Here is a 19,722-nt window from a genome sequence, read left to right on the forward strand (position 1 = left end):
ATGTTTCACAACGGTAGTTATGGTAGCATCTCGCTCAGGCAACAAACAGATATTTCCAGGTGTCTTAAACCCTGAAACATCCAATTATTTAAGCAATGGATCTTATATTTAGACAGACTTTGAAGATAACGTTTACTCAATGCTTTTGTAATAAAAAAAAAGGATCACCATTAGAAAATAGGCTCATGCTATTGATCTTTTTGCTTATCAAAGGCACAGATGATATAAAATGTTCCTAACTAGAGGGCACAAATACACCTAAATGTAGGCTAACATGACCATCAGAATCATGCTTTGCTGATAAAGACTTTATAACAATGACTAAATACAATTTCCCAATCAGGGACAATGAAATGCATAACTTGACTTAATATAGTTATGTCACATGATATTACAAGAATAAGAACAACTGTTCTTTATTGTTCCAAATAAGATTACCGTAGATGTTGAAAAAACAAGATTTAATTATCCAAATATGTGATCCAATAATGTCTGCATGGCCCAATGCGTTTGAGGACAGTACATTCTTTTTTTTTCCAGGAATGAGTTAAAAGACCTAGTGTAAAGGAGTTTATCAGGTGGTGTCTATGCATACATGTGTGCGAGCGCCTCCTGCCTTGCAAATTATCTCAACTTCAGTTTGGCATACAGCCAGGCCTTGAATCAGCATAATATCACTGTGCAGTAGTGCAGGAGGAGAGGAGGGTTTTGTCTGCATGCCGGCAATGCCAAAAAGTGACACTTACCCTGCAGCTTCTGCATCACATTGGCTATGTCCACAGATGATCGACCATACTGCCTTGGAGAAGCCATGTCGACTCTTTGCAGTCGTATCACAAGGTGAGTCACTGATGCCGAGAACAACAGATACTTTACAGCTGTCCCGAGTGGGACATCCCCTATGCCCCTCCCTGCGTCTCTCTCTCTCTCTTTGTAATTTCACTGCAGGAGCCGGTCCAATTGAGTCTGAGGTTTCATGCAGGTACAAGCAGGTTTACAGTCCAATAGATGCACTTCTTCCATGCAAATACTGCAAAAGATAAAAGGACTGTTTAAGGATTGTTGCACCTGATTATGTAGTAAGCATTAAAAAAACTGTTTTGCATTGTCATTAAGTCACTTAAGAGTTTATAAGTCAGCTTCTATCATTTGTTTCACCAAAACTGTCCTTGTAGTTCTATGAGAATAAATTTGCTCCACTTTTATCAACTCCAAGTCCACACAGTTTTACAATATTGCAATATTTGCAAGAATATGTGAAACAAAGTATGATCTAAAATATTTTGTTTAAACAAAAAGCCTGACCGTGGGATCTGCCACAAATCTAAAAGTCTGAATACATAAATTATTATTTTTTTATTGCTTATTCTTGCAAAACATAATCACGCTTTGTCAGCTTGCATTCGTCATTTTGTGCATCCCAGACCGATAGGGTTTGTAGATCTATGTTAATTTCAATAGTAACTTTTTGAAACAGACTCCTGCTTTTATTGAAGCATTTGGAAAAAACATGTAAAACAAATCTTCTCAGAAATCTCTTTTTTATTTTTTGGGGGATTTGGACTTTGTTTGGAGGAGCAGCAGAACAGAAGGGAAACCTACAGAAAACTTAATTTAAGTTTCAACATTTAAATTATACAACTTCAAACTTGGCTGTATTAATAAAGGTATTTAATTACAAAATGAGTCAATTCATGATCAGCAAATAATACAAATGGACACGTGGATATAAAAGACTTAATAACCATATTTGCAAGAACAGGAAGTCACACACAGCTAAATATAGGCTTACAAAGGCAGAAACAAGCAAGACGGGAGATAAAGTGAAACGCTAACTATAATAGGGAAGTACAGCACTTAAGTTTCACTGTCACAATAATTGTGATATATTTTGAGGAAATTGAAATAAAACTGATTAAACAATGTTTAAATAAGTTTGGCACTTACTTTATGAAAGCTTGTCATTCCATTGTCATGGTAACCTGCAGACACCTGCAGAGGTAACACGCTGATGCAGCCGCGTTACTGAAGCGCGTGAACTATTAGAGGAAGTATCTAAGATATAAACAGTGATAATTACCATGAAAAAGGTGACAAATAAGAAAAACCAAGCTGAACGTCGTCTCAGCGCTTATCGCAGCAGAGCATGGTGAACACCCCAAAGGAAGTGGCCGTGCGTGTCTGTGTTGCCCGGTTGCCCATGGTAACCCTGAAAATGAAACATGGTGGCGTGTATGGAGCTCTGCTGCGGCCCACACGCTGGAAACCACAAGAAGCTGAGCGCGCGGCAAGATGCTGGCAGAGGGAGGAGTCAGAACTGTGAGGTGTGCTTTCTGGTTTTAGTGGACTGGGGGGGGGGATATGGACGTGATACATAAGATGAAACAAACTTCCTATGGAAGCCCGTTTCCGCCACATGAAAGTAAAAAAATGCAAAATAAAAAATCATAATAATGAGATGGCTCCCAAAATGGCCCAGCTCCCATGTAAGAGGATGAGGAGAGCACATCCAGCCAGTCACAGTCAGAGAAACAGGACTACACTGAAAAAACAGGCAGATCTCGAGCTAATCAGCTGCTGCCATTATGAGACACAAAGTCAGAATTATGAAATATTATACTTTCAGACTTTGTATCTCTTAATTATGACTGTGAAAGTCAAAATTATGGCTTTGTGTCTCAAAATCATGAATTTGTAATTTCTTTGTATCTCATAAATATGACTTTCTATTTGGCTTTTTCTTTTTAAAGTGGCGGAAACAGGCTTCCACTCTCCCCAGTAAAAATATATACACTGCTCAAAACAATTAGAGGAACACTTTGAAAATAATTTTCTACTGATATGGACTGGGTGATGTTTTAGGAACAAAAGGATGTTCTTGATATTCTTGATGAAAGCCTACCTATTTCAGCAATTCAAGTCCAAATGTGAAACTCACAGGGATTTTTCCACAAGGTTCTATATTTAACGATTTCATTGTTAAATTCAATTAATATTTTAAATGAAAAGCACTTAAGGTATTTTTTAGTATTTAGTAATATATATATATATATATGTATTACTATTTGATATATATATATATATATATATATATATATATATATATATATATATATATATATATATATATATATATATATATACAGTATATATATATATATATATATATATATATATATATATATATATATATATATATATATATATATATATATATATATATATATATATACATATATACTTTATTATATATATATATTTTTTAAACATATACCTAATTGTATGGCTAAGGGTTGCCATATATAGTTAAAGGAGAAAAAAAATGGCTTTACATTACATTTAGTTATTTAACCATTTATGCACAATATATATTGAACAGCCATAGGTGTCTGGAGCAATTTTGTTAAGTTACTCCTGAACCAGGAAGCAGTGTCACACACTGGTGTTGATTCACTCTGTTATGTCAGGGCATAAAAATTAGAGCAGCTTAGAGCTGCCTGGAGTACTAGTGACTTCTTGAAATAACCATAATAGTCGACTTTTATGACCAGCAAACTCATGCAACAAAAAAATGCACAGAGGCTAAGGAGTAGAGACCAAAGACACCAAGCCCATTGATGCAGACGGATTGCAGGCTGTTCGGTGACCTAGGCTTCATAGAAGCCTTAGCAATTCCACTTGCTGATCGCCTCCATGTCATACAGCATTGGTGTATTTATGCAAAATGACTTGTCACCATTTTTAGATACCTTGTCATTTTTTTGTGTGCATGCTGTACAGCAGGGCGTCAAACTAATTTTCATATCAGGCCACTTTGGCATCATTCGGTCTTTGAAAGGACCAGTTGCAGCTGTATAACCAAATCTTTTAGATTTCATAAATTAATTTACAATGACACACTTCTAATATATAAATTTGATCAAATTCATTTTGTAGATCGTCACAACGTTGTACAGTTTAAATGAACATATGCCTCTCTTTTATGATATGCCTTTTTTGGCTCCTTGAGACTGGATGCATTCTTGTGATGGGCTGGATTTGGCCCAAGGACCTTTAGAATGACACTGTGCTGGACAATAATGAACATTCCTTGATGTTTCTGTATTAATAACTTTTGGTTTCATATGTGCTCTCGTAACATTTTTATTTTATGAGATTTGTTTTTTCTCATTTGATGAGCTCCTAATCTCATACAAGTAAGGATCTTTGTCACAAAAGCTTTAGCAAGAGGAGCTGATTCAAACTTCTATTTATTTGCACACATAAACAGTGTATTTCAAAATGAAATGCAAAACGTATGCCTTATATTCAATGCAAATCAAATATCTATAGTTCATTTTTAATATGCAGACGACACACTGCTTTACATCACCATGTCACCAGGTGACTATGAACCAATTCAAGCACTGAGGAAATGCTTAGAAGAAATCAATGCCTGGATGTTCCATAATTTTCTTCAACTGAATAAAAACAAAACTGAAGTAATAATCTTTGGACCAATAGAGGAGAGATCTAAAGTTAGCACACAGCTTCAGTCGCTTCAGCTAGTAACCACTGATCAGGCCTGAAGTCTAGGTGTAGTGCTGGATTCAGACTTGAACCTCCAAAAGCATTTCAAGACAGTTACAAGGTCGGCTTTCTATCACCTGAAGAACATTTCCAAGATTAAAGGACTAATGTCTCAGCATGATCTGGAAAAACTAATCCATGCGTTTATTTTTAGTTGAATTGATTACTGCAACGGTGTTTTCACAGGTCTGCCTAAAAAGTGGATCAGACAGCTGCAGCTGATCCAGAACGCTGCTGCCCGTGTCCTCACTAAGACTAAGAAAGTAGAGCACATCACCCCAGTTCTAAAGTCCTTCCACTGGCTCCCTGTATCTCAGAGAATAGACTTTAAAATGCTTCTGTTAGTCTATAAATCTCTGAATGGCTTAGCACCTAAATACATCACAGACTTGCTATCAGTGTATCAACCCTCCAGACCACTCAGGTCTTCTGGCTCCAGCCTGCTCTGCAGACCTAGAACCAGAACTAAACATGGAGAAGCAGCATTTAGTTCCTATGCTCAACTTATCTGGAACCAACTTCCAGAAAACTGTAAAACTGCGGAAAGCCTGAGTTCCTTTAAATCGAGACTAAAAACATATTTGTTTAGGATTGCCTTCGACTGTTCTAGTTAAACAGTTAAACTCCAACTGTTTTTAATATTCTTTTTTTTTTCTACATTTTTTATTTTATTTTATTTATTTTATATATATATATATATATATATATATATTTTTTTTTTTCCTACTTGGTTTGATTCTGTTTTATCTTCCTGTATTTTAATCATGTAAAGCACTTTGCATTGTCTTTGTACTGCATTGTGCTATACGAATAAATTTGCCTTGCCTTAATAGTCAGTTGAACTCATTTAAGGTCACTCAGAATGTAGAATACTCACAGGTGCAGTTTAATTTCAATGACTTGATTGCCACCTACTGGACAACTCTATAACATGCCTTTAGTGAAATCAAGACTTCCCAATTAAAAGCCCTAAACCTTAGGAAATAAGTGTAACAGTTGGGATGAAAGCTCCTCCTTTAAACCTAATGTTAAAAACATGAAAATGATTCACTGGAGCATGTTTCTAGAGAAGAAAGGAAGATTTTGCAGCTGCTCAACTCAAGAAGGTTTGCAATGTTCTCAGTCTGAGAGCAAAGGAGCAGTGGGAACACAGCAACAATTGAAGGAAATCCCCACAGAGACCTAAGCTTGATACTCTAAAGGTGGTGTATTGGTTTGGCAGAGTTTTATGGTACTGCTTCTCCTGAAACTGGCAGGAAACTTCAGCACTTGGAATAATTTCCGAGACGTCTTACATTGGGAAAACGTTATATTCTAGATGCATCTTGTTCACTTTTGCTCGACCAAAACTTTTTGCATAAATAGGGTGCATTCTATATTGTGTAAGCAGGATCTACTTTCATGAAAGGGTTTTGGTTATAAGGTATAAATCCTAAGGAAATGATGCAAAAGGAAACAACACTGCTTCCCAGTGTTATGTCCCACAAAGATAAGCAACGCATTTACTAAATTTAAAGCCGGGGAGGGGAAGGAAGCATGACAGCAAGGTTTCCGCCACAGTGAACACTGTGGGGATAGTGGGGCCAGACTTGGAAAAAGGCTTAGTTTTTCTACGTGTGTGCATCACTGTGGAGCTCAAACAAAAAACTCATGGTGGAAAATGGCCCAAAATGAAACAGATCCATTTTTGGAAATATTAAAATCATTCAATCTCGGTAAGTGGATCTTAACTTGTTTGTTGCAGGGATCTTTGTATTATATATATATATATATATATATATTTAACCAAAGTTCCTTATTTGCATATTTAGTCGAAGTAAATGTGAATGTAGAGGGAGCAGTTGTAGTTTTATGCAATTTAAAGCACAGACTGAGGGCTCTAAGAGAAAAATAATTGATCAAATTTAATCAAATTATTAGGATAACAAGCAGGTTTCTTTTGGGTTTTTTTTAAACCAATTAATTCCTATTTTCCTGGTTTTCAGGTAAATGCACATAAGAAGGGATTTAAATACTAACTAGAAAACAAAACATGTTTCCATCGATATAACTATTATATTATGTGACAACGTATATTATGAATCTGTTTCTGTGTCATTCGGTAGCATCTTTTATTTCTAAGAAACTAGCATAATTTTTAAACCAGTTACCATAGAACATCTTAAATTTAAAGAAACTTAATGATGATATCCATTGATATATTTCCTGTTTTGCTGTAGCAGCCTTGTCAGTTTATTCTTCTGCAGAGTAGAACTACAGCATATAGCCTGTGAACCCACACAGTGCATGATATAAGATCTTATATAAAAGTAGCCATTTTCAGCAGTGTGTGGCAGCAATAAGTAAATACGCTTAAATCAATTCTGCAACACTTGTCTTCCTGTTTTTCTCCATGGCTGAAGGTTTAAAGTGTAGTTGAAATCTCCATCTGGGGCTATAATTCCCCCCGTTTGCAGAGCAACACAATACAGCCGTCCTCCCACTCTACTAAACATTTCCATTTGATCCATCTGTTCCTCCCCCTCTGAATCTCTGTATTGTTTTTTTCTTTATCCAGATGATATGATTCTAGCCTTCTGTTTGTCTATGCTCGTGGGCCTGCTGCTGGGAGCTTTGGTCTACGTTCTGCTGACATGGGCGTCAAGACGCAGGGCTACTGCCAGGATCACAAGACGCTCCAAAAAGAAACCTCGAAATTCCCAACGTGACCCCACAGGAAGCCAGTTTGGCCTTTACCGAAGCACTTTCCTGAGTGTTTATAGACAGCCCTCTCTAGAGCCAGTGGGCCCATTGGGGAGTAAACCTGGAGCAGAGACGTCCACCTTTCGGCCGTTGCCTAAAAAGAGCAGATCTAGCCTAGGCATGGGGGATGATACGCAGGTAACCATGTCAGAGGACACAGTGGCTTTGGACTCTTCGGATTCAGCTTCCCTTGTCCCAAACAAGAGAAATTCCTTTTGGCTGGGCGGCAACGGACTTAAAGGATTCCTTCCTTCAAATACCCCCCCTCCTGCATATGACAGTGTTATTCATGCCTTTCAGGAGACATGCACTTAAAGCTGTTGAGATCATGGGAACTGAACTTTTTTTTCTCCACCATGTCTTTACTGAATCTGTTGCACAAACTCCAGTTTAACTTTTTTTGGTGATCACTACAACGGAAGTGATTTTTGTTGAAAAATATGATCTTAAAAGTCTTCCCACTTTTGTTAAAATGCCACCTTTTAATGATGGAAAAAAATACCGTCATAATGCTAATTTCTAAACTTTCTTTCACATACAATGTGACATTTATTGTGTTCAATTTGACAGAAATACAAGAAGATTTGATTTAAAAAAAAAATAAATAAAAGGAAATATTCTTTCATTTATTGTCAGGGTTTGGTTTTAAGGTTTTTGTGAGGAACCAAAAGCAGAAGCTGAGAGGCAGGGGTGAGATCTTTGAAGGTTTAATTAAGGATGACAGGCAGCCAAACAGTAATCCAAAAAAATCCAACTGAAGAATTAAACACAAACCAGGACCATGGAGACATCAGGGGAAACAATCATGAGGAGCCAGGGTAGGATGAAGTAAGACGAGGAACCAGCAAAGAGGGACTGCAGAGGGAGCGTATTTATGGCTGACTGAACAAAGGCAGGACTAACGAGCTGATAAGAAGCAGGTGTGACTAGAGCTGATGAGGAAGCCAAGGGAAAAGAAAACACAAGGGGGCAACAGAGGACAGACAAAAAAAAACCTAAGAAACTTAAATGAATCCAGACACACCAATAAAGCTAGAAAACAAGGAAAAACCTGGATGAACTTGAAACTGAAAACTTAGAGAAAAACAAAAGAACCAAGATCGTTACATTTATTTCAGCTTTAAAGGAATAGAACACCAAAAACATGATTAGCCTTCATTTTCTACTCACCCCCATTCTGAACAACACACTGGAGTACTTTTTTGATATCTCAAATGCATCTGGAGATCTGGGAGGCTTCTTGCTGTCTGCTGACATTCAAATAATGGAGGTCTATGGTGCCCGAGGCAGAAAGGTCCATAAAAGTCCACAAAAAACGTGTCAATATTCGTCTTTTCGTAATTTACTCGAAACAAAGTCATTTAGAATGTTTTTAGAGCATAAACAGTAGAGTATAGGATTTCCTAAAAGCGCGCGCCTGCGAGTTCACCAGCCTACGGAAACTGCGACAGACCAAGCCAGATGAAAGTGCGCATTCAGCGTCTGCTCTGCCGATAATGCAAGCGTAGAAGAAGAAATGTGCTGTTTACCTGTGCAAAGAAAGAAACAACGAAAGAAAAATGTCTGAGGACTTCAGTGTTGAGGAAGAGCATGAGTTCTTTGCCGAGCTGAATGCGCACTTTCATCCGGTTTGGTCTGCAGCGGTTTCCGTAGACTCGTGAACGCGCTTTTAGGAAATCCTATACACTACTGTTTATGCTCTAAAAACATTCTAAATGACTTCGTTTCGAGTAAATTATGGACGCTACCCACTCAGGACACTTGGAATACATTGGACGAGCAGTATGGAGGAATATTGACACGTTTTTTGTGGACTTTTATGGACCTTTCTGCCTCGGGCGCCATAGACCTCCATTATTTGAATGTCAGCAGACAGCAAGAAGCCTCCCAGATCTCCAGATGCATTTGAGATATCAAAAAAGTACTCCAGAGTGTTGTTCAGCATGGGGGTGAGTAGAAAATGAAGGCTAATTATGTTTTGGATGTACTATTCCTTTAATATCTTGAGTTAGTTCTGTCTCTTGGAAAGTTATTCCAGATCATAATGTTGCCACTACTGTGTTTTACGCTGGGTATGGTGTTCTTTGTAACTATCTAGTGGAGTTGTTGTGTCAAATTTGCCTTTTAGGCCTGTGGACAAAGGTTTAAATTGAGCTGCATGCAACCATATCACATTCCACCCTCAAGGCTTAGGAGATTATTTTAGACTACCATGATAAAATAGTAGATCGTTGTCAATCAACAGTAACTGTAGAACTCAAGCAATGCTAGGAGGGAATTCATACTGTTCCAACTGTATCAAGTTCCTTTCTTCTTTACAACTTGGAAAAATGTACATCTTTTGTAAGGTCACTATTATCCCATATTTCACCCAATTATATATGATTCCTGTGCACAACCAATACTTTTGCAAAGAATGCAACCCAGCAAATTTGAGGAAAACAAATAAGCTAAACTGGTTGTGTTTCAAACAACTACGTTCAATGGTGCAAACGTTCTACAAATTTTATTGGTATTTATTCAATATTTCTTCTCACACATTCCTTTGTTATTTAGATTAATTCTGTGGGCTAAATGTCACGTTATATAGGGAGGATAAACCTTTATTAATGTAATGTTTTTTGCATCATAAGGTTTAGCTGGTTTACCTGGAGGGAGTCTTAAGAAATGTCTCCAAATTACTGTAAGGTCCCACTAGGAAATACTAAAAATTGTACGGTAGTTTCTGTCTAAAACCATTAGATAACATAACAACTCAACTGATTTTGTTGAACCACTCCTGTGCAAAAAGTGATTGATGATTAAAGTAATAATGATATATTCCAGCTACAACCTTTATAGTTTACTAAGCTGAAGTTTGATAATTTCACAGATCTGTCGGTAGGAATAACATTCAGAAAGTGTGATGCACAGATGCACTGCATAGATAAGATTTATGAGGGGAATTGGTGAGGGTGCAGAAAGTTTGTGTGACCTTGGTCATATTTCTACAATCCACCGGCTAGGTTCGTTAAATCATTGTAGAGCAGTTTTAAACTGATATCCACTCAAGAACTACGACCATTTTAAAAAATATTTTGAGAGTTGTCCTTGAGTTTCTTGAAAGACACCTGTTAATAATAATAATATTAAAGAACAGAAAAGGCACTAACTATCTTTGCAGACCACCTACATTACAACCTGTCTTTGTCTCATGATCAGAACATCTATGCACTCAGCCCTTATGCAATGGCCACACCCCTTTTTGGGAGAGTACAGAATCTATAGGTTGAATTAAGATTTTTTCCAGGTTCGATTGATTGATTGACTTTATTTATTTCACAGTGGAGAAATTTACTTTTTAGAGGTTTAAGATAGTTGTAGCTGCTAAGTTAAGCAATATTATCATTTTCCAGTCAAATGCTTTTTTTCCATCATACATCTACTAAAGTTTCTTACCATCTAGGTTTTCCTTTAGAGTTTTACATTTAGTGACTAACCAATAATATGATGGCATCTCTTGCATCGTATTCCAACATCTAAAAAAGACTCAAAAAGACCAGAAATTTTATCATACACAACAGCCTAGAGGTTACATTGAGTCCTATTCAACTGTAGTGCCCAACCTCCTCCCAAGTTAGGCAGGAAGTGACACTGACTGACACCCCTCTGCTATCTACAGGTTGGTGGAGTCACAGGCAGTAGTCACATCCTGTAAGAAAGAAAGGCGGAATACCTCTAATGATGATTGTTAGACTTCTCTTCTTTAATAATACAGTAGATCTGTTTTACCCAGCACCATCTTTGTTAAGTTTTCAATATATTGATGAATTGACATTTAAGCAGAAGTTATTTACTCTCTGAAGTTTGCAAAAAGCTCAACAGAAAAAACAGTCATCTTGACGTCAGCCCTAAGATAGTTACGGTATTTTGTTTCGTATTACATTTTATTTAGTCAGATTTAAAGAGAGACAGATTTCAACCCCGTGTATCCAGTAGTTTTACTTTTAATTATTTAAGTTTCTATTTATATTTTTACTTTTTAAATTATTTTACATTTGACAGGTTTTCTCTTTGTATGACCGTCCAGTCATGAATAAACTGCTAAGGTTACATCTGTGCCTTAAGGTGTTTTTGAGCAATCCACTGTGTTCGAGCAAATAAAGATATGCAGCTTAACAATGACTTTCAAAGCAAGTCACACTGAAAAAAAGTTGTTGTCATTTTTTTAAACTTTACAATTGGTAAATTGCTTTATATCTGAATATGTATATGCATGATTACTTCTTATGTGTCACTGGGATTGACTGGTGTCCTCTGTTTACCTTACCAAATGGAGATTGGCACCAAAAGGGATGGATCATACCAACTTGGTTGGTAATCAAGATTGTGGATTATGTTTAATAGCCAAACAGTTCGAAAGTCTAGCTTAGTTTGCAACATTCCTGAATGTATACAACATAGAAATACACAATAAACGCTACCCTGTTTGTTACATCTAAATCAAATCTGTATACTAATATTCAGAGTCAATTCCATTCAAGGACTGGTGAATTGAAATTAAAATACAGTCACATAAAATTTATCATATAATCTGATACAATCAGAGAAAAACAACTAATGAAGCGACTTATTGCCAATAAATCGGTCCTTTTTCCCAAAAAAGAATGAGGTGACATTCGAAGGAACCAGCTGTTTTTTAACACGTATAAATCTCCAGCAGATCTAAGACCCATACAAGAAGAGGCTGTTAGCTTGGCCTTTGAATGCAAGGTAGGAAAGGCATAAAGTACATTACATTTATGACACCTAATTGTCATGCAGCCTGTCTCTGATTGATTACTTTTGGGCTAGCATGCTTCCTGCCACTCTGTTCTCTTCCATGCTGTTTATTAAAGAAAGCAGATGCACAAATCTCTTTCCTAATCACTGTCACTACAAATATTACTTTATAAATACCTGCTTCTCTCAGTCATTCTCGACCAGATTGTCTCATTGCCTTCTCATGGTTTATTCCAGTGACTGTATGCGCCAACTGTCTCCTGCCCTCACTGGATTCTCATTGTTGCTCATTGGCTGCCACCAGTCTGTTCGGCCATCATCTGTCATCTAAGGCCTCATGCCAGTCTGTTCGGCCATCATCTGTCATCTAAGGCCTCATGCCAGTCTGTTCGGCCATCATCCGTCATCTGAGGCCTCATGCCAGTCTGTTCGGCCATCATCTGTCATCTAAGGCCTCATGCCAGTCTGTTCGGCCATCATCTGTCATCTAAGGCCTCATGCCAGTCTGTTCGGCCATCATCCGTCATCTGAGGCCTCATGCCAGTCTGTTCGGCCATCATCTGTCATCTAAGGCCTCATGCCAGTCTGTTCGGCCATCATCTGTCATCTAAGGCCTCATGCCAGTCTGTTCGGCCATCAGCCGTCATCTGAGGCCTCATGCCAGTCTGTTCGGCCATCATCTGTCATCTGAGGCCTCATGCCAGTCAGTTCGGCCATCATCCGTCATCTGAGGCCTCATGCCAGTCTGTTCAGCCATCATCCGTCATCTGAGGCCTCATGCCAGTCTGTTCGGCCATCAGCCGTCATCTGAGGCCTCATCCAGTCTGTTCGGCCATCAGCCGTCATCTGAGGCCTCATGCCAGTCTGTTCGGCCATCAGCCGTCATCTGAGGCCTCATGCCAGTCTGTTCGGCCATCATCCGTCATCTGAGGCCTCATCCAGTCTGTTCGGCCATCAGCCGTCATCTGAGGCCTCATGCCAGTCTGTTCGGCCATCATCCGTCATCTGAGGCCTCATCCAGTCTGTTCGGCCATCATCCGTCATCTGAGGCCTCATCCAGTCTGTTCGGCCATCAGCCGTCATCTGAGGCCTCATGCCAGTCTGTTCGGCCATCATCCGTCATCTGAGGCCTCATCCAGTCTGTTCGGCCATCATCCGTCATCTGAGGCCTCATCCAGTCTGTTCGGCCATCATCCGTCATCTGAGGCCTCATCCAGTCTGTTCGGCCATCATCCGTCATCTGAGGCCTCATGCCAGTCTGTTCGGCCATCATCCGTCTTCTGAGGCCTCATCCAGTCTGTTCGGCCATCATCCGTCATCTGAGGCCTCATCCAGTCTGTTCGGCCATCATCCGTCATCTGAGGCCTCATCCAGTCTGTTCGGCCATCAGCCGTCATCTGAGGCCTCATGCCAGTCTGTTCGGCCATCATCCGTCATCTGAGGCCTCATCCAGTCTGTTCGGCCATCAGCCGTCATCTGAGGCCTCATGCCAGTCTGTTCGGCCATCATCCGTCATCTGAGGCCTCATCCAGTCTGTTCGGCCATCAGCCGTCATCTGAGGCCTCATGCCAGTCTGTTCGGCCATCATCCGTCATCTGAGGCCTCATCCAGTCTGTTCGGCCATCATCCATCATCTGAGGCCTCATCCAGTCTGTTCGGCCATCAGCCGTCATCTGAGGCCTCATCCAGTCTGTTCGGCCATCATCCGTCATCTGAGGCCTCATGCCAGTCTGTTCGGCCATCATCCACCTTCTAAAGCCTGACCGCAGTCTGTTCAGCCTGTCATCAGCTTATTCAGCCTTCATCTACATCTGTTCTTCTATTTTCCACCTCTCCAGGCTGCCAACAGCCTCTTTGCCTACATCTCCAATTCATTAACTCCTATTCACAAACTTTCAACAAACCTTTTAACACAACACCGCAGCTAAATACCAGGTTCTCTAAGGTCTTGATTAATGACATAGACTGTAACACATACCTTAATGAGATCATACTGTAAAACCGCTATGACTCACAAAAGCTGTTCAAAATCTGAAATAAAAGATACAATAATGTGTAAAATACCTTCAATGTCATTAATGCACCTGACATAAATTGCACTCATTTATCGTAAATATGACTTATGCATTTATGACATCAATGCATATATGCATATCTCATAAATGCATATGACATTTCATGTCTTTGAAGTTATACTGGGTGTACGATGAGAACAAAATGATTTAGATGGATAAATAATGTCATTACTGCATGTAAAATCACATTATACATTATACTGTGATGTCACTTGCGTTTGTGACATCACATATTAAAAAGTCATATATACAAGTGACAGTCATTATCTAGGGACATCAAATACTTAATAGCTGTGATTTCATAAATGCATGTCATGTGCATTTGTGACATTAATTGTACCTATGACACATGTATAACATTGCTTTACAATAGCTGTGATGTCATAAATGCATGTAATAGATATTTTAGTCATTTATTTTACATTCAATATTCTACCTGAAGGACAAACAATGTGCTTAGCTATGATGCCATAAACACATGACATTTCATGCCTTTGAAGTCTTAAAATAGTGTCGTATATGCACGCCACATACAATTATAGTGTCACAGTACTTAATTTTTGGATTTTATATACAGTTTTAACGTCAAATGTTCAGTAGCATATATGTTATAAAGGGATACATGGAGACATGTATTAAACACATCACTTTAACAAAAACTGTGTTGTCATAAAAACTCAATTAAATATATATTTTTTAATTTCCTTAATTTCCTATGGAACTCAGTTAGGTACAGCGTCCGTAATCAGACTTCTCTCATCTTTCTTTTTAGAAAGCTTAAATTCTTCTATTTATGAATCGGGTTTCTTTTTTATTATGTTTTTTGCTTCTGGTGTTGGATGCTGCGTAGGTGGAAGGATTTTTTTGAAATTCAGACACCTGTTGAGAAATGTAATCTTAGTAACCATGGTAAGTTGGTCTTGAACACCTAGAAGCAGCTCAATAACACTTTAAAAGCTGAAATAATACTGCAGCTACTTCTGCAAGTACCAGATGCATTTAAAAGGAGGCAACATGGATGCAGAGCAGTCGTGAGGAGAAGAGAGAGAAGCAGGAAATGTAGGCCATTTCCATCAATCATTATGGGTAATTTGTTAGCATTTGGCAACAAGGTGGAAAAGCACCGAGCCAGGAACCAGTCAGAATATCAGCAATGCAATATTATGGCTCTCCCCACTGCTTCTCTGCCTCCAACCCTATGAAAGCATGGTACAAAATGGCTTCTGCATCTTTTCAATAGATTATGAGGTTTGTTTATAGATCATTTCATAAGAAGTGTTTTATTGGTTGTGTAGGATATAGACTTTATGTTGGCCAAAGATAGCAAATATACCAATCATTTGTTCCACATTGTCATGTTATAGTGAGCTGCTTAGCATTGTGGTATAAACAGACCAAGTAATGGCATTTGATTAGTTTTATAGCGAGATTGTGTTGAATGGAATCTTATACATTCCTTGTTTATGGAGTTCAAGTCTCTAATGTGGCAGTGGGATTATTAGAGAGAAATAGGGAGAGGAAACGGGTGAGGAAGGGGGGAAAGAGGCCACAGTAGGCGTGCAGTCAGGGCCAGGTGAAAGAGCTGAGGAGGTAAGATTTGAAGGTCTCAAAGGAGCCGGAGAGAGGTAACTGAGGTATGTATCGAGAAAATAATTTTGGTATATATCTACGTGATCTGTGTTATATAAAAAATCCTAATTCAAAATTTTATATTTACAGATCTGACCACTACATGTAATAAAATTACTGTTGTCAGTAGTTTGAGAAGTGATCTATGAGTGACGTCAATCAGGGAGAAACAGCTTTTTTCAGCGTGGTACTGCCATCTATTGTTCACAAGCATCTCACTTCAACCCTCTATACTTGCCTCAGTCACATTTGAGCGTAATGGTGATCTCCACAGTTTGTCTGCTCTGTGCCGCCGTAGCTCAAAGATATCTGCCTCCACAAATGAGAGATCCGTACCTATGTAAATCCCTGTAATTATTACATTATGCATTAGCTTTAAAAAAGCTCGATATGCTGATGCAGTAGTTCAGTTTTAGAAACTCGTCTAGGACCTCTGGCGGTGAATTCATAAAGAAGAATTCTTCATAAAATGAGGAACTTTATGGATAACCATGAACACCCTCTTTTGAAGATTGTTAAAGGACAATAGCATAATCAGTCAAAGGCTTCTCCAGATCCTGATGATGACAGACCACTAAGATCTGTCCTGCGTCTATTAACATGTACAACGGGTCATTAAAGAAAAACCTATGACTTGCGTTATGGATCGATAAAGTCAATTAAATTAACTATCAATCAGTCAATTGAATTCTGATTTCCATATGAAGTCAGAATTCAGAACTGCCAATGACAAAAACCTTCAATGTTTCAACTGCAAGTAGAAAAATTGCTTAATTAATTAATTTAAAAAACAGGTAAACCCTTATTTTCATAAAAGGCCAATATCAATGTATTTCCTAGAATGAAACAATAAATGCCACGTTTTAAAAAGACCCATTGTATTTTTTATTAACTAGGCACCTTTAGGCTGGGTTTTACTCCTTTTTGCTCTCATCAGCTTTGCTCCGCCCTGCGCTCATCATCTCTCATCAGATCCACCTGTTCCTGCTGCTATTTAAGCCACCGGATCCCAGCCTTCAGTGCCAGATTATTCGAGCTTCTAGGAAGGCTAACTCTAGCGTACCCTGGGTTTAGCTCTGCCTGTTCCAGACGATTCTGCCCACAGGCTTCTTAGCTTTGGCCGCCCCTGTTCTGCTCTGTTTTGCTTGTCCTGTGTTTCCGGGCTGTCACCTGGATTCCGCCTGCTGTTGACCTTGGACCTGCCTTCTGACCGCGGCTCGGATTAACCCTCCTGGATCCTTCAGTTCCTATGCATGCTCTGGCTGCTGCAAGTCGCTGCTCCTCTTTTCTCCTGGATCTCTAGTAACAAGCAAAGGAAGTCCCCTCCTCTGGACTTCACTCATTCTTCTGGGCTCAGACTGAAGTTTGCCAGGTTGGTGGCTTTCATGCTCATTGTTGTTCCCTGTTTGAGTTTTGAAGTCACTGACCTGAGCCTCTACTCCTTCAGAGAATCCAGTGAGCCCGCCTAAGCTGACGAGCAGCCGCACATCGTATTAATAAACGCTTTTAATATAGCACTCTTTGTCTCACATGAATTCTCGGTCCAACGTTCTGAGCCTTTTGACAGTATGTTTGCAACTCATATGGTAATAAATTGTCAGAGGTTCGAATAAAAAGAAGGGTTATAGTAACATGACTCCGCCAGATGGATTTGCTCCGCATATGAAGTAATTGTGGGAAGGGGCGAAAATACTGGTTAGCTGATTGGCCTATGTTGGTGATAGACGGGCCAAGTAAACCAATCAGATCTACGAAGCATATCACGTAGCAGAGCGACGGCGAAGAGGAGCCAATTGATAGATCAAACTCTTGCCGAAACCAGTCAGGAGAAGAGCAAAAACATCTTTTCCTCTGAGAAAAGCCTCCAGAGCAGTGTTTTGCTCTTCTTTCAGTCAAGAAATACTGTGTGATTCCGATAAAACCTGCTTCATAGCCACGCTAACGCTAGTTTCATCGGCTGAAGCCGCCATGTTCTTTAGACTGAACTGTCGCGCTTCTCGTTGCGTCACACCTCAACCCGCCTCAAAGCCAACGCTGATTGGACGTTCGATTGGTGAACGGCTCCAAATTTTCTTCAATGGAGAGTCTCCAGACTGATCTGCGAGTGAAACCTTGAAAGCTCGCGAGATCAGGATGGTCTCACGAGGCTAGGGTTATAGTAAAACAGCTGTAACTAAAGCAGTCATAACATGCACTGTTAATCTTTTTAATATAAATGTTTTTTATCTCTGAACTTGAGGGTTTCAACAGCCTTGCCCTCAAAGGAAAAATATTATGATCAAATATAATACACTGATTTAAGGACTGTCTCTTTAAAAGAGTAGAAGAATAAAAGAAAGAGAAAATCCTTTTTGTCTCTGGAATATAAGAGATTAAACAGTATTTGGATGCACAATTACGAGTGACCCTGAAGTCGTGGTGTATTTACCACTGCTTGACAAAGGGCTGCCCTGGGTGGAAAGCAAAGGTGTAGGTTTGAACTTATCTCTGGTAGGGACACTATTGGTCTTAAGTTGAATTGGTCTGATGTCTTTGGTCCTTTGCATTATGCATGCTCCTATTTTTTTTATGCTTGACGTGAGCATCAGAGCGCATTTCGTTTAAAGGGAAAAAAGCATTTTTTGCTACATTTATACAAACTTTATAAGGATTACACTCACAAGATGCTGTTTATCAATGTTTGAAATATCAGTGGCTCGGAATAATGTAAAATTTGGACAACCTTACACTTTGATAAAGGGTTACATTTAAACTTACTAGTGACTAAGATGGAGGGTAAATATGTGCCTTTTTAACCAAATATAGTCTAAATATGTCTGTTATATGTATATTTATCCGGTGTTTTCTATAGGTAATATGTATGAAGGACCAACTCTGCCATATTTAAAAATAAATACAGAAATAAATAAATGCTCAATAAATGTATAAGCATACAATTAATTGCCAACAAAAAAGTGAGACATAAATGTATATAACTCTTAATTAGCTTCTTTATTTATTTGCCTTTGTAATATTTACCTTATTTATTTTTCTGTCCTTTATAATCTTCAACTTTATTTTTTAATTACTTATATTTTTAAGTATTTATTTATGTGCATGTTATTATATTTTTGTCTGTTTTATTCTTCCTTTGTATTTTTTTACCTTAGTTATTTCCTCGCCGCTGTTTATTTCTCTCTGCCTTTTTACATTTCTCTATGCATTTCTATCTCATTATGCAAATGAGGAGGGGGTGTGTCCTAGAGAGTCAACTTCTGCTCATTGGTTGGCTTGGCTGTCCATCTTCTTAACTCACAGAGCTCAGAGTACTAAGTTAAATGTTCTCTTTTCTGTTGCTGTTGTTCAATAAAAGAACGTTTTAAGATCATTTGAGGCGAGAACCTTATACTTTTAAGCATCACCATATGGCCCATTCACAGATTTAATGCGTAATTTAAAAGAAAATGTGACGAACTTGAGAGGACCGTGGCACCAGTGGAGCTCCGAAGCTGACGGCAGCCAGGTCTATAGCCAGGCTATGATGGCGATTTTTTGTTGTATTTGGCAAAGTTTGGCAAAGTCCCTACTCAAGTTCTAATGACTTCAGACTCGACATCAGACTCTCCTCCTGTAGATTCGACCGATGTAGTAAAATGCTAACCAACACGCTTCACACACGGCTATGCCGAGAGAGGGCCGCTGCAGATGGGCTGTGGTCGGACCTGGCTGCCGTCAGCTTCGGAGCTCCGCTGGTGCCGCGGTCCTCTCAAGTTCGTCACATTTTCTTTTAAATTACGCATTAAATCTGTGAATGGGCCATATGGTGATGCTTAAAAGTATAAGGTTCTCGCCTCAAATGATCTTAAAACGTACTTTTATTGAACAACAGCAACAGAAAAGAGAACATTTAACTTAGTACTCTGAGCTCTGTGAGTTAAGAAGATGGACAGCCAAACCAACCAATGAG

General features: G+C 38.9%; 2 protein-coding genes across 2 annotated transcripts in view; one reads left to right on the top strand and one right to left on the bottom strand.

The window, feature by feature from the left end:
• Positions 1-2,043, bottom strand: part of syne1b (spectrin repeat containing, nuclear envelope 1b) — a 178,025-nt gene extending 175,982 nt beyond the window's left edge. Inside the window, exons 1-2 of the mRNA XM_038299516.1 lie at positions 1,948-2,043; positions 747-1,030 (exon numbers count right to left, since the gene is read on the bottom strand). Coding sequence (XP_038155444.1) covers positions 747-813 — 67 coding nt within the window. The 5' untranslated portion in view covers positions 814-1,030; positions 1,948-2,043. The remainder of the gene's footprint in view (positions 1-746; positions 1,031-1,947) is intronic.
• Positions 2,044-6,129: 4,086 nt separating this feature from the next.
• On the top strand, positions 6,130-8,000 carry myct1b (myc target 1b). Its single transcript, XM_038299580.1, has 2 exons — positions 6,130-6,284; positions 7,127-8,000. The coding sequence occupies exons 1-2, from the start codon at positions 6,230-6,232 to the stop codon at positions 7,624-7,626; spliced, it is 555 nt and encodes a 184-aa protein (XP_038155508.1). The 5' UTR covers positions 6,130-6,229; the 3' UTR covers positions 7,627-8,000.
• Positions 8,001-19,722: the final 11,722 nt, after the last annotated feature.

This window comes from Cyprinodon tularosa, unplaced genomic scaffold (genome assembly GCF_016077235.1).
Source record: "Cyprinodon tularosa strain WSP-4 unplaced genomic scaffold, ASM1607723v1 ctg430, whole genome shotgun sequence".
NCBI lineage: Eukaryota > Metazoa > Chordata > Actinopteri > Cyprinodontiformes > Cyprinodontidae > Cyprinodon > Cyprinodon tularosa.

Excerpts from the sequence above, each read along its gene's own strand:
- myct1b (XM_038299580.1), top strand. The coding sequence starts at position 6,230 with ATGGCCCAAAATGAAACAGATCCATTTTTGGAAATATTAAAATCATTC. Across the intron at positions 6,285-7,126 it reads ATTAAAATCATTCAATCTCG|ATGATATGATTCTAGCCTTC; the intron begins GTAAGTGGATCT and ends TTCTTTATCCAG.